This window comes from Centroberyx affinis, unplaced genomic scaffold (genome assembly GCF_046629955.1).
Source record: "Centroberyx affinis isolate AG114_WGS23_722 - 3 ecotype Tasmania unplaced genomic scaffold, CSIRO-AGI_Caff_v1 ptg000121l_1, whole genome shotgun sequence".
In the NCBI taxonomy this organism is placed as follows: Eukaryota; Metazoa; Chordata; class Actinopteri; order Beryciformes; family Berycidae; genus Centroberyx; species Centroberyx affinis.
The window spans coordinates 266,973-281,212 of NW_027278822.1; the positions used below are offsets into that span (position 1 = coordinate 266,973).

The 14,240-nt window shown below is 40.1% G+C and overlaps 1 protein-coding gene across 2 annotated transcripts; it reads right to left on the reverse strand.

The window, feature by feature from the left end:
- Positions 1 to 1,185: 1,185 nt before the first annotated feature.
- Positions 1,186 to 14,205, reverse strand: rhcgb (Rh family, C glycoprotein b). 2 transcript variants are annotated; one of them, XM_071528389.1, is made up of 11 exons: positions 13,875 to 14,205; positions 11,031 to 11,223; positions 10,008 to 10,158; positions 8,900 to 9,047; positions 8,520 to 8,686; positions 8,224 to 8,361; positions 7,632 to 7,768; positions 7,217 to 7,341; positions 6,759 to 6,832; positions 5,832 to 5,899; positions 1,186 to 1,372 (listed from the first exon to the last, which is right to left on the reverse strand). In XM_071528389.1, exons 1-11 carry the CDS (start codon positions 14,095 to 14,097, stop codon positions 1,186 to 1,188), a joined length of 1,611 nt encoding a protein of 536 aa, XP_071384490.1. In that variant the 5' UTR covers positions 14,098 to 14,205. The 2 variants fall into 2 exon arrangements, with proteins under 2 accessions (XP_071384490.1, XP_071384498.1); XM_071528397.1 differs by lacking the exon at positions 1,186 to 1,372 and adding an exon at positions 3,875 to 5,085.
- Between the last annotated feature and the right edge of the window lie 35 nt (positions 14,206 to 14,240).

Below are 14,240 nucleotides of genomic sequence, written 5' to 3' on the forward strand. Positions count from 1 at the left end.
TGTCTAGAGACTGGCAGGGTGCTGGTTCCCAGACACAAGGGATAGACGGGAGAGACACAAAGAATCAGAAATATCACAAATCCATCCAAATGGTTTGACTGAAGATTAAACCACAGCCTTAAATTCCCTTTTAATTTATGATGCACTCTCTCTGCTTTGTTCACCCTAAAGCTTTAACCTATACCGCTTACCCATAGCACAGTGTGGGAAACATGCAGTACACTGATGTTAATTTGACATTTCAAAATCATCGTCGTCATTTAGCAGATGCCTTTGTCCAAAGCGACTTACAATAAGTACATTTTGTCAACAGTAGTCTAACCGACCGTATATCACAGTCTTCATCAGCTAAGCCTTCAGTAGGAATAAGTATTTTTTTAAGTATAGTTTTTTTTATTAAGAGTACAAGGGGAAGAAGATAGATACATGATAGGTTAATTCAAGTAGAGTGTAAAAGATGGGTAACGATTCAGCCATTCTGACAGAAGGGGGGAGCTCGTTCCACAATTGCAGTGCCATTCAATTTTTTTATGAATTTAATTCAAAATGTACAATACAGTCTTTGCTCCTTTAAAGTTTATTTGGAAAAAACAAGCTGCATTCTGAGTTTAGGCACAGAGAGAGACACAGAGGGAGCTTTGCACACAGCTCTGCGAGGGCACCGGGTTACGGGGGGCACAGAGCAGTGATGGATGTCCTGGTGGGGCCCAGGCATGCAGGCAGACACATCAACACAGGAGACTATTACAGGCCGATTCAAAGTCTATCTGCAAATATGAAGCAGAAGGAGCTCCCCCTACAGGTAATAAACGGCGCCAGCAGATACTCTCCAACCTACTGTATGTCCTCAACCCCTCCATTCATCCGACATAACCTGCCGTACTCTTGTCGTTCTCCTCCAGACACATACACACACTTATGCACACACACACGCACACACACACACACACGGTCACAGATATAAGGCCCCCCAGACCTCCCGGGTGATCCGCACTGGAGCGTGTAGCCACCTGTCAATCACCAGATCCCGCCCGCCTTAAGAGAGACATTTCGTCTGGGACAACGGCAGCCCGTCCCTCCCCATACATTCTGCCTCCCCTAGCAACCATGGCTGGATGACTGAGAGGCTTTGTCCCCTCACAACAGGAGTCCACCATTGAACCCGGGAGCCCGTAGCAACCAGAATTAGAGGGTGCCAGAAAGGGTCTTTTCTGTGAACCGGGTGAAAGCCCTGTTCTTGTCCCTACGTCTGGGATTCATATCATGGGCCTGAATGGCGTTCCCTCCTCCTTTTAAATGCTGGTGTAACGGAGCGTATGAAGGGGCTAGCGGCGAGCGGATAGGATCATGGCTAATCTGCTGTTCCTCTCCACTGTGGTCCGATAGGGACACTTAAGCAGCCTCTGTGGACAGTTAGTGGCGTGGGGAGGCCCGCGGATACCTGGGGCGGGCAGAGCAGTGAGGTTCATCAGTGGGTTGCAAACAGAGCAGAAAAGGGACGGGACGGACGGTGGGAAATGCATGCACTTTATGGTACTCAGAGGGGAAGGATTGAACCAAAATTACCCCAAATTATAGCCCAGATCTGAACTATGTGAAATGTTTCGGAAGTCAGACGCACCTGCTATAAGGAATAACCTTTAGGGGACACTGAAGCTGCATAAAACGTGTGCAGACTAAATACAGAGGGAGAAGAGTATGGTGCTTGAATAGTTTATGAACAGTTTTATGGACTTGTGGATGCTTTCAATAGCGGCTTTTACAAGTCTCTTTATAAGGAAGCGAACATACGTCCCTGAATACTTCTTTAACCCCTGTGGATCGTCAGGCATTCTCGGATAATTGTAAAGTGAACTCAGCGGAGTTTTATGCAGTTTATGTTACTCCCTTTGGTACCCTAGGCATGATTTAGGGGTCGTAACACAGAGTGATTGACAAATATCTGTGAGTTTAGAAAGGTCTTATGAATAGGGAAGTCCTACAGCATAATCACTGTCAGAAATATTATTTTGTTTCTTCTGAACAATGGTTTCATCTTAAACTGAGTTCCGTAAAATATTAGTAACAAAAATCCAGATACCCGCAATATAATCAACCAAGAGGTGCCATAACACGACCTCCCACGAAGCCTTTAGTCTTGTAGTGTTCTGTATATGCTACCTCACGATGTATACCAGATTACAAACTAATCTCAACTCACAACCAGCATCACTGGCATGCAGAGAAAACATACAGTGCCTGGTATGTTCTTTATCATTAATGAGCGTCTCTCTGGCCCCCTGTATGGGAGTATGTTTTGTATAGCTTCCATTCTAAGCTCTCATCCTGAACCCTCTTTCCCACCCTCTCCTTCCCCGAAGCTGTCAATCAAAGATCTTGATTGAGCCTGGATGGCAGGCAGTCAGTCATCAGCAATGGAAGTGAGGCCTCATTCTGTGTCCGGCCCTCCCTCTTTCATGCCCCCTCGCCTCCTCAAGTTCTCCGTCTCACCTTCTCTTCTTCGCTGCGGACTCTGTGTACCCCACTCTGCTCTTTCAGTCTTTCAGTCTCACTCTCTTCCTCTAAATCCTGACCGCCAGTTTGTGTTTTTTCAGTGGAAGCCATAGCTGTGGTCAGTATGGAGGGTAAAGCCGGGCGTTCAAACACTTGCTCCTGAACCCAAGGTGTCATGAGCCCTTAAGGCCTGGCTCCCTTGACCTCCAAGGGGAAGGCCTGGTATCATAAAAAAAAAAGTCTGATTTAGTTTTAACAGGCCTCTGCATATGCCCTTTAAGTGGCTGATGAATAAACATGAGTAGAGTTGGGGCGGGAACTGGGGGGTTGGGTTGAGAAGGGGCCCGGTGTGTGTGTGTGTGTGTATGTGTGTGTGTGTGTGTGTGTGTGTGTGTGTGTGTAGGGGGGGGTGTCGGGGGCAGGGAGGGGGACCCTTTCTTCCCAGCAGGGCTGCATCTCGTTTAATTGGAGCACTTGTGGCACCATTACCTCCTTTACTCAAACACGTTACTGATGACAAAAGAAAACAGCACTAAGCCTGCCTTTGTTAGACAGAAGACTAGATGAGGAGATGGATTCCTCGCTGCTACTCATGTGTGGGAATCATCCACACTCCCACCATGAGCTGCTCTCTTAAACCAATGAAATGCCACAACCAGGTGAACTGAATACAGAGTACATGTAAATTCCCGGTGGTGCAGCCATCATCAGAAAATGATGGATAGACTGGATGCTTATGATATACAGAAATAAACCGCATAATGAAATGGCATATTTATGGACAAACTAGGCGCCACGTTGTTGGAGGGTTGTTTCACTTAAAATAAATCTACTCCTCCATGTTTCTACCAATCCCTTTAAAAATCAAGGAGTATAGTACCTCAGTATATGTGAATGCACAGGAATTTATTATACAGTCCTCTCTCTCTCTCTCTGTCATTTTTAAAATGATGGACTGCAGTGTACGTGTGCAGCCCTGACAGTGACCTTGCTCTCTTCCTCCCCTTTGACCCGAGGTCACGATGATGAGGCCGGGCTCTAGTTTGTTTTTGGCCACACTAGTGTCCCGAGAGAGCGATGAGGGTGTGACCCTTCCCCTCGGTCTGACCCCTCTGGAGAGCGGACTGCGGAGGATTCTCAGCTGAACAAAATATGAAGCATACTGCTTCTTATTTTGATTTTAGTAAATCTTGCATTTGTAGTCCTTTTTCCTCCTTTTTTTTTTTTTTTTTTTACAAAATGGTAAATATTAAGAATTCACAAAATAGACTTGTAAATATTAAGAATTTACCAAATTGACTTGTTGAATCCAAATCCAAAGAAAATAAACATAACATAAATTCTGCAATAATTACAATTTATTAATTTTCACAATTACCTTATCATTAATTAACTGATCAAGATCAATTTTCAAAAGAAGATGATAAAAACATTCTGTAAATGTACAGATCTACTACTGACAAAATTATAAATTTTCAGATTGATATGTCATATCTGGATAAAAATATCTTTTATGGCATAGCATAACTTAGTTTCAAACATCACAGTTCTTCATTTTTTTTTTCATTCATATTCAGTAACATGCTACTCGACTGTCATTACATCTTAATGTAAAGGTTATCTTTGTTTCTCCATGAAGACACACAAAATTAAATCACTTAAGTTGTTTTTCTCAGTGTTTCACAATATGAGGAAAAGATAAATCAAACAAAAGTATGCAAATATACAGATAAGGAGGAAAAGGAAGTCAACATCTTATCATAATAGTTCATAATGGTAGAATTCTGTGCATTCATTTTTAATTTCACCTGCAGGTTATTACTCCACACACATGTTTTGACAGACACAAATCAAACAAGGTGAAAAAACTAAGATATGAAAGCTCCATCTGAACATCCTTAAAGTGCAATTCAGATCAAATGAACACAAGTGAGTCTAAAACACAGTAAAACACAACTAGGGATCTAAATATTGTCTCTGACAACAAGTAAAAAGAACGCTGTTCTTGTTCTGACAATTACAATGAGACTGACTTTCTCTTTTCTAACAGAGTGTCACAGTCATTTGTTTTGTTAGGGTATTTATTATGATTTTGTCTGACGAGTTAAAGTCATGGTTATTGTCCTGCCAAACCTTTTGATATAGGTCTATGTTACTGAGGAGTACAAAATAGCTGTGAGTCTACACTGCAAAATATCCATCTTAACACATCATTTAGTCTAATAAAAAATGAAAAATTCTTCAAATGGGGTGAAATAATTTCCTATCCAGTTTCACCTGTTCCACAAAGGACAGTATGTTAAAATAAAGCAGATTACTTCACTAGTATTAAGATAATGTCACTTGATTTTAAATTCCAAAGGCAGATTCTTTCACTTAAGTTAAGAAAAAGAAGATTTTAAGACAGTGACTTTTTTTCAGTATATGGATAATAGCTATTTTTGATGGGTGTAGAATAATTGTATTATTGAATGAATATTTGTGTCCAGCAGGAGAATATACAGAAGAGGTGGGCCATGGGATTACAGAGGGAGATCCGTCAGGATCAAGACCTAGCGTCAATTCTGCTCCACAGTGAAATTTGATTCCGCTCTGCAAAAAAAAAAAAATGTTATTACAAACAATGAAACTGACACAACCATTAAATAGACAGACTAGAGTAAATAATAAACATTCAATATTTATACATTAAACATATCTCAATAAACAGAGTGTGATGCCAAGGTATAACTAAATTAACTTCCTTCTTCCTTCTTAAAATTTTGGGCTATAGGAGTCTCTGTGTTGATTCTGTGATATCACAGGACTAGGTAGATGGCACTGAACACATTCTCCCATTCATTATACAATAAAGTATTGTGGAATCCCACAATAAATGCATGAAATTCCCTTTTTCTAATAGTATCATTTCCATTTCCAGACCAAACATGACTTGTGTTGCTTAAGTCCAAGGTCACTTTGAATAGCCACACATGCAGATCTGTGAAAACCCCCTATCAACAAACAGCACAGGTGAGCTTCACGTGGAAACACCCGCGACGCTCACAGGTGTACGTGACATTTCTGCCATGCTGACCCCAACCTCTTCTTCACAGTCTGTTCACACTGAATTCAACACTAGGAATGCATATTCCCAACCAGGGACAAGAATGACAATGAGTCACATGCAAAGCCACCGCAAATTGGGATCTGCTGCCACCTTGAGGACATTTATCACAATACATTTCATTTCATAACAACAAAAGGCACATGCACCAGTCGCGTGGTGTGAGAATATCATATCACCATGACCAGGAGTCCTGTTGTCAGTAGGTCAGATAAGCAAAAGGGACACTTACACCTCTTTGTTCCGCATGTGGTTATTGTATTCCAGGATGGGAGGAATGCTCTCTTCATCCTCAGGTAACTGTGAACAATTAAAATTCAATCATCTTCATTCAGGAAAAAACACAGAACCAAAAATAACAAACAAAATGCACAAAATGAAAGCACTGTGTTAAAATGTATTATCATTTGTGGTACATATAACATCTGATTCCCTTTATTTATGCCAGAAAGCCATACCACCATCCAAGACAGGAAAATTATGAACTGTTTCTTTGTAAATAGCGGTTGGCTGACATGTGACTGTATGTCACTCAGTGAAGTATGGGTGAGAAACAGCCTCAGGCCAACATTAAAACAGCAATAAGGTCCAGACCAATGGCTTTATAAAAACAAAACTAAAAATATGTCTACATTATGAATCAAAATTTGATTCAAAAAACTTAAAGGGGCCCCATTATAGGAATTCAATTTTTCTTATATTTATACACACATGTGATCAAAGATGTTTCATGTAGACATTGCTAAAAATCTGATTTTGTTTGAGTGGTTAAATTTAAAGTTATTGTATTTTCAAAATGTCATCCTTTTTTACAGGGCAATTCAGATGAAGTGGAAATCCTCCACTCAGGTTTACCTCATTTGAATTGAAATATTGAAATATTGTGATTGTTCTGCCTGTGAGGACTTACTCTTTAAATTCATTCTATAAATCCCCTTTACATGAACTAAACTAATTTGCAAAACATCATGAAGAACATTATTTTATCGTGAGCCATTGTAAATTTGAAAACAAAATTATGAAAACAGAATAATATGGGACCTTTATGCAATCTAGTATTAATATAATTTTGCAATGTTTGTGGGATGAAATACTGAAAGAAGGGTGAATTAATATCGATATTCCTTTTTCAAACTGGCTTTAAAGATTAGTGTCTCACCTCCCAGTAGGGCTCATCATCAAAGCAATTGTCATCAGCAGCATCTCCCCAGATAGGTAATCTTAGGATACAACCTGAGAAGAATACAAACAAATCATAAAGCTGTCAGCCCTATAGACACACACACTGTATTTGTATGTATCCTGCACATCCGTCTTACTAAAACACACTCCTCCTACATCCTGAACCACTGCAACTTCACAGTTATTTACATACGTATATATATATATACTACTATACTATACTACTATATACTATATATATATATTTTTTTAGCATTACCGCCTTTATTAGATAGTTCAAAGTAGAGAGAGATGACATGCAACAAAGGTCCTGGGCCGGATTCGACCCCAGGGCGTCACATTCATAGGACGCCCCACATATATACATTCTGACAATTTACAAGAGCAAACTGAAGAGTGCTTCATCAAACTGGTTTTTAAAAATGTGTTTCTCACCGACCAAGATGCCTCCTCCTACACCAAAGCAGATTGCCACACAGATCCCAGCGGCCTGGTGACCGCCCTGTCGCGTGGGCACCATGTTTTTGAAATCACCCTCAAAGTCAAATGTGTTGATCAGCCTTCAAAACAAAGATTTGGCTCTTGTTTAAAAAAATGGAAAGTACACAGTAGAACAAAAGTTCACATTTGGCCACAAGAATACAAATATCACTCATTTAATTTTCTTTTCCTTAAATGTTGGTTGACAATCGTCTATCCACCACGTTTAGAACTTAAAAGCTATCATTAATTTTCATTTAATTAAGCTCTGTTTAAGCTCTGTTTAAACTTACAGACCATTTACTGGTGGCCAGGTCATGACCTCTGACCTCTGTAACAGGTGTCACTTTTGCAAGCGAGGAGAACTCACCCCTCACGGCCGTAAACTGATTCAGTGGCAGCTGCGGCAGTGATGGCACCCACAATGCCACCTATGACTCCTGGCATTGCATGGAGGTTATGGATTCCACATGTGTCCTGGATCTTCAGATACTTCTCCATGAATGGCTAAGAGAAGAGAGACACATGAACGAGCTTACTATACAACCCTAACATTTTAATTTAGCTTAGTTTGGTTTAGTTTTTAATACTCAGACAATCAATAGACAGAACAGGAACAACAGAGAAAGAGAGACAAAAAGTTTGAATCAAGTGATTACTACAGTTGTAAACATTATACTTTCTTTGTTTCACATATAAGATGTAACAAAAAAAGAATATGAATATGAATATGAATATGAATAATAATAATGATAATAGGGGAAAACATTTGGTTAAGTTTTTATATGACAGTGAAGTGTCAAAGTGGTTTTAAAGTCATACATTTTTTTGTAGCTGGATGACTTGATTGATAGACAATTACAGAGCAGGAGACACTAAGGTTGATAGCTGAATGTAAAAATTAAAAACAAAACAAAGTTTAGCCTTTAATAGTGGAATGGAAAAGGGGAACGCTACCATACCGTGAGGTAGATGTATCCCAAAGTGGAAACGATGCCACAGCAGAACCCAACTATCAGAGACCCGTAAGGCATCAGCATGAACTCTGCTGCAGTTCCCACTGCAACACCACCAGCCAGCGTCGAATTCTGGATGTGAACCTGTGGCACAAAATGTTTGTTAATAAGAGAAGAAATCCAGTGTATCAGTTTGATATTTCTGAAGCATTTATTTGGTGAAGGATGTGTATATCAGGTGAAATAGAAAAAGTACAGCTTCATATCAAGGCAAAATAAATAACAACACTACTGTCCAGTACCATGTCTAGTTTTCCATGCTTCTGGAAGAGGCTGGAGATGGCCACAGTGGTGAGCACAGTGGAGGCTAAAGCCAGGTAGGTGTTGATGGCCGCTCTGTGCTGCCCGTCCCCATGGTCTGTGATGGCTGAGTTGAAGCTTGGCCAGAACATCCACAGGAAGAGGGTTCCTACAGACAGGCGGTGGAGGTAGTGGTAAAAGGGCTTCATAAACATTATTTCATAATTACACAATTTGAATTACTACTATAAAAGCAGAATACCACTGGAATAATGGGAAGCACTGGATTTTTGCCAAGAGCAGAAAACAATCAAAAGCGATCCTACTATAAATAACCAATGTGCAATGCTTTACTGTATTCTTTACTGTAAATCAGGCCCACCGATCATAGCAAAGACGTCCGAGTGGTAGACCGAGCCCTGCAGGCGACTGCTCTGGTCCAGGTTAGGCCGATAAAGCATCCACGAGATGGCAAGACCATAATAACCACCAAATGTGTGGATCACCATGGAGCCTCCAGCATCTCTGGCCTTTAAAAAGGAAAATATAAACTAGAAAGCTATATTTCCTGGAGAAAATATGTGGGCTAGCTGTAAGTTACTGGAGATAAGCAGTAGCAGTAGCAGTTGTAGTAGCAGCAGCAGTAGTACCAGTTGTAATAGTGTAGTGTTAGTATTAATGGTTGCTAGGGTATTACTAGGTGGTTGAAACTGTAGGTGATTACCGGTGGTTGCTAGGGTGTTACTAGCTAGTTGCTAAGGGGTTACTGGGTGGTTGCTAGGTGATTACTGGTGTGTTAATAGCTGGTTGCTATGTAGCTAGTAAGTGGTGGCTAGGTCATGACTAGTGACTGCTAGTTAGTCAGTGGTATAAGGGGTTGCTAGGTTTTTACAAGTGGTTCTCAGGTGGTTGCTATTTGGTTTTACTAGGTGGTTACTTTGTGGTTTCTAGGGTGCACTGTACTGTGGCCGGAGTAGTTGAAGGAGTAGAAGGGGTAGCTATATGAATATTTGGAGTAGTTGGAGTAGAAGGATTAGTAGAATGAGTAGTTGGAGGAGTAACAGAAGGAGTGGTAGTTGGAAGAGTAATAGGACTCGGAGGAGAAGAACAAGGAAGAGGAGTAGTTGGAATATTAGTAAGAGTAGGAGTGGAACAATGAACAGTAATGGGAGTAGAGGGATTAGTAGCAGTAGAAGGAGGAGTAGTAGGAGCAGTGGTAGTGGAAGTCTGAAGTGCATTGACAACCATGGTCCAGCTAGAGTGAATTTTTGCATCGCCAGCCAATGATATAACAATTCACTCTAGCATTCTGAAAATTTCACCATTCATACTGTATTTATGAGGAAAAAAAGAAGAAAAGTTACATATTTTAAAAACTATAAAGAGAATCAAAAAGTTGGTTCAGGTTCAGGGTCATACAAAGTACCTGAACATTTTAAAGTTTGAGCAGAGTGATAGCTGAAAGTATGAAGAAGTAGAGTCAAACTTACATGTATAAGATTGAGGATAATGTACTCCTCCACAGCGAACAAGGTAACCCCAAACAGAGTAAGAACCATCAGTTGGACTGGACTGACCTTCCCCAGCACTGCCCCGTAGGCAATTAAGCAGCCCGCCACACAGAAGTCTGCATTGATCAGGCTAAAAGCAAAACAAACACAAGCCAAAATGTAGTATATATAACAAGGTATCTGAGGAGAAATGTGTTTTAATCTGTATTACCCAAATACAAGAGGCAAAATCTAATCAGTCTGAGGATGCACTGATTCAATATGTCATTATGGACACCGAAACAATGGTAAACGTACCTCTCTCTCTCTCTCTCTCTCTTTCTCCCTCTCTCTCACACACACACACACACTCACACACACACACACGCACACACACACACACCTATCATATCTGTTGACACACAACGTGGTGGCACTTCAACAGTATCATAATGCTTCATTTGCACATATGAGTTTCTGTTTACCATTCTACCGCTGTGTCCACAGACAGCAAATCTCTTTTGCCTGGAAATATCTAGGATCATGTCAGACTGGTTTCTCCACTTCCTGTCTATCCCAAGGCTGTTATTCCCATCAAACATATTACTCAATAGTTACGCAAAACAAAATCATGTTTTTTAAGTTCCTATTGCTTGTGGACAACTAAGTTACCTTGTACTTAAAATTTTGTTTGCTTGTCTTTTTTTTTTTTTTGGCCTTCAGAAAAAAAGTCAAAGTAAAAAAAAAAAAAAATCATATCAACTATACATATTAACCAATTGAGTTTAAATATTAAATGTATGCTTTTGACAGCATGCAAATGTTTATGAATAAGTTTTGTGATGAGTACAATTCAGTAACATTACAGGTGAAATGCCTCTTGTTCAATCACATTGCTTATTTGTAATGTTGTAAAAAATTATTTGATCAGACTACTACAAAGTTTACTCAAGCATCACGAAATGAAGAAGAAAAAGAAGAGGGGATCATTTTAAAACACTGAGAACAAAATTGAACATTTACTTTTCAACTCCAATCTTGATCTTTCCGTCGGTGTAGTCCAGCGAGTGGAACCAGCCCTGCATCAGCAGCGCCCATTGGAGGCCAAAGGCTGCGATGAGGAAGTTGAAACCCACGGCACCAAAGCTGTAACGCTTAAGGAAAGTCATCAGGAAGCCAAATCCCACAAAAATCATCACATGGACATCCTGGAAACCTAGGGCAAAAACAGCAGGAGGGAGAGAGGGAGGAGAGTAATAGGAGTTGGGACACAGAGTGGAAGAAGGGAAGAGAAAGGAGTAGAAGGGAGGTAAGAGTGAGATGGAAGGACCAAAGACATACAAGTCAGGTGGACTGGAGACTCTAAATTGCCCATAGGTGTGAATGCAATTGTCTGTCTATCTGTGGTAGCCCCAACCTGTCCATCACAGAGCTAACACACTGCCCAGTGCATGCTGGATAGGCCCCAGCCCCTTGTGACCCTGAATAAGAATAAGCGGATAAAGAAAATTAATGAATGAATAAGTGTGAACAATGGAAGGTGAGAGAGAGAGGGTGAGAGAGGAGGTTTCTGAAATGAGTTGGCTTATGTCAGTCCAAGTCCAATCACATTAGAGGCAATTTAAATATAGAAATAAAATGTACAATTGTGACTAAAGGTCATGGGAATTATGAGAGGCATTCAGTTACCCATTGTCAGCGGGATACATTTTAATGGGCCAAGTTTTACTGGATATATGAAGGGAAGGCTTCCATTCTATGTTCCCCTATCCTGCATTCCACCTTCCTTCTATCATCTGTCAAAGTATGTTGATGTTTCCTCTCTTATTTAAGATGATGTGATTTGATGAGATGCTGTCTTTGTCATGATAACAACATCATGGCTCAAAAGAGCCGATGCAATTTGAAAGTAGATCATTTCCAGCAGTTAATCAGTGTGGTGAAAAATATCAATCTCAGCCACACCAGTTTGCTTACTGCATCAAACAAACCTCTATGGCTGATGTTATTTCTGATAACAAATCAGGGTGCAAAAAACAATTTACAAAAACCTATTGAGTTATGAATAAGTACTAAATTAAAAGTACATAATTTGCAGTGAATGGAAATGCCAGTGGACAGATATCGAAAGTTTGGTTTCACAACATGGCAACACAGTGTAGGGTGATATGCAGGAATGTGGGATGAAAAAGGGGAAATCATGTGAACATGAATCAAGGACATAATGTATATACTGTTGCTCGCTGATTAGTTGTTGATATGTTATTTTCAAACTACATGAATTCAGAAAACATCTTTCATCTACCAACAAAGTGTCAAAGTGTCTAAGACTTATAGGAATTAAAGATATGCCTGAAACAACGTGAAACAACATGAAAAAGCTGAAGATTTACAAAAGCTAGCTTTCATGTGGCTGAAGCGTCAACTATACAAGTATGAATAACATCTGCCCCAAAATCAGTAATAGAGCTCAATCTATTGTAGAAAGTTTACACAAGTCACCCAAAAACACCAATCACTGGGACAGGTCTCTCTTCAGTACAAGATAGTGTTTAATTTCTGTCGTAACCAGCACACACTCTCTGTGGATACCAGCATCAACCAGCCAGTATCATTTACAACAATAAGCAGTCCCAATACTGTAACCGTCTGACACAGCTCGGGGCACAATAGGCTCTTATTGCACTTTAAAACATTATCTTTTATAGGATATGCAACAACAGCCAACTGTACTAAATGTTATATCACATCAGACTGAACAAATGCTTCATAGCTTCACAGACAAAAAGGCTTTAGTCGTGACTGTACTGTCCTCCTATCAACACAGATGGAGGGTGCTCAGATGATGCTCTCTGAAAGGTGACACAGTCAAAGTGTTGGAAATAAGGTCCCGTGACCTTTGCATGAGGCCTGATTGGTCTCCAGACAACAAACCGTGTCAGGAAATACATTTATTATCTGACATCCAACACCATAACAGAGATGGCGTCCAGATAGTCTGACATTGACACCGGGGGTTGTTGGGGAGTGTACAGTCAACCACACCCATAGACACGCACGCACACACACACACACACATGCACACAGACACACACACACACACACACACACACACACACACACACACACACACACACACACACACACACACACACACGTGCACACAGACACACACAGACACACACACACACACACACACACAAACCTTAGACTAAAACCAACCCTAGATTAAAAACTTGCAAGCAAATTCTTAAAATTATCAAAATGAAAGAAATCTGTTTTCACCAGAACAAAGAGGTACACATGTATGGCCTGTATAGATAAGATACGGATAGGCTAGGAAAGAAACTTGAGGAGAATCAAAACCCAGGGGAAATGTGCACCTGTGTGTCAGAGCCTTGTCAGCAGTATGGAATAACTGCTGGAAATAATCTGATAATAACTCAAGGTGAAACAATATTTCACTATAATCAAAACAGCCGATTTATTGACAAATGTTTATAAAGCATCATATAAAATGGAAAGAAAGTAGCCAAATACACATGCATGTATAAAGATTTAGGTATTACAGTAAGGTTAAAATATGAAGATACAAGATATAGGGCTGGTTGCTCGGACATGGATAAAGCCTAGTTCTAGACTAAAAACCAATAGAGATTTGTATTGAAAATTAAATCTTAATCTAGCACTAGGCTTAATCCATGTCTGATCATCCAGCCCATAAGGTATAAAGATATACAAGTGATACAAGTGATATAAAAGTGATCTTTGAGTTAATGTTTTTCTAATTATCCATTTGGAAAAGAGAATCTATCCATGAAAAAAACACATGTAAAACAGAAAAGGCAGTCACACCAGTTCACTTACTTGGATATCTGAAGTAGAAGTCGTTCTCAATGTCGCTTGATATATTGTTTGCTTTCCTGTGTTCTATCCAGTGTGTATCAGATTCCTCATCATAACGAATAAAAACGCCAAACAAGATGATCATTGCAGTTTGCCACACAAAACAAACCGCTGGAAGACTGAGCCGAACATTGGTGTTTTTTGGACGGTCACACAGTTCCCTGAAGCTTTGAATACAGCCCATTGTGGATTTTATTTAAAAAAATAAAAATAAAGGAGGGATAAGAGGGCCGTTGGACAGCTGAACTATTTAACTGTCTTCTACACGTGTGACAGAGAACCTTTAAGGGTCCTGAGCATCTCAGCCACAGGTTCAGCTGAGCGGAG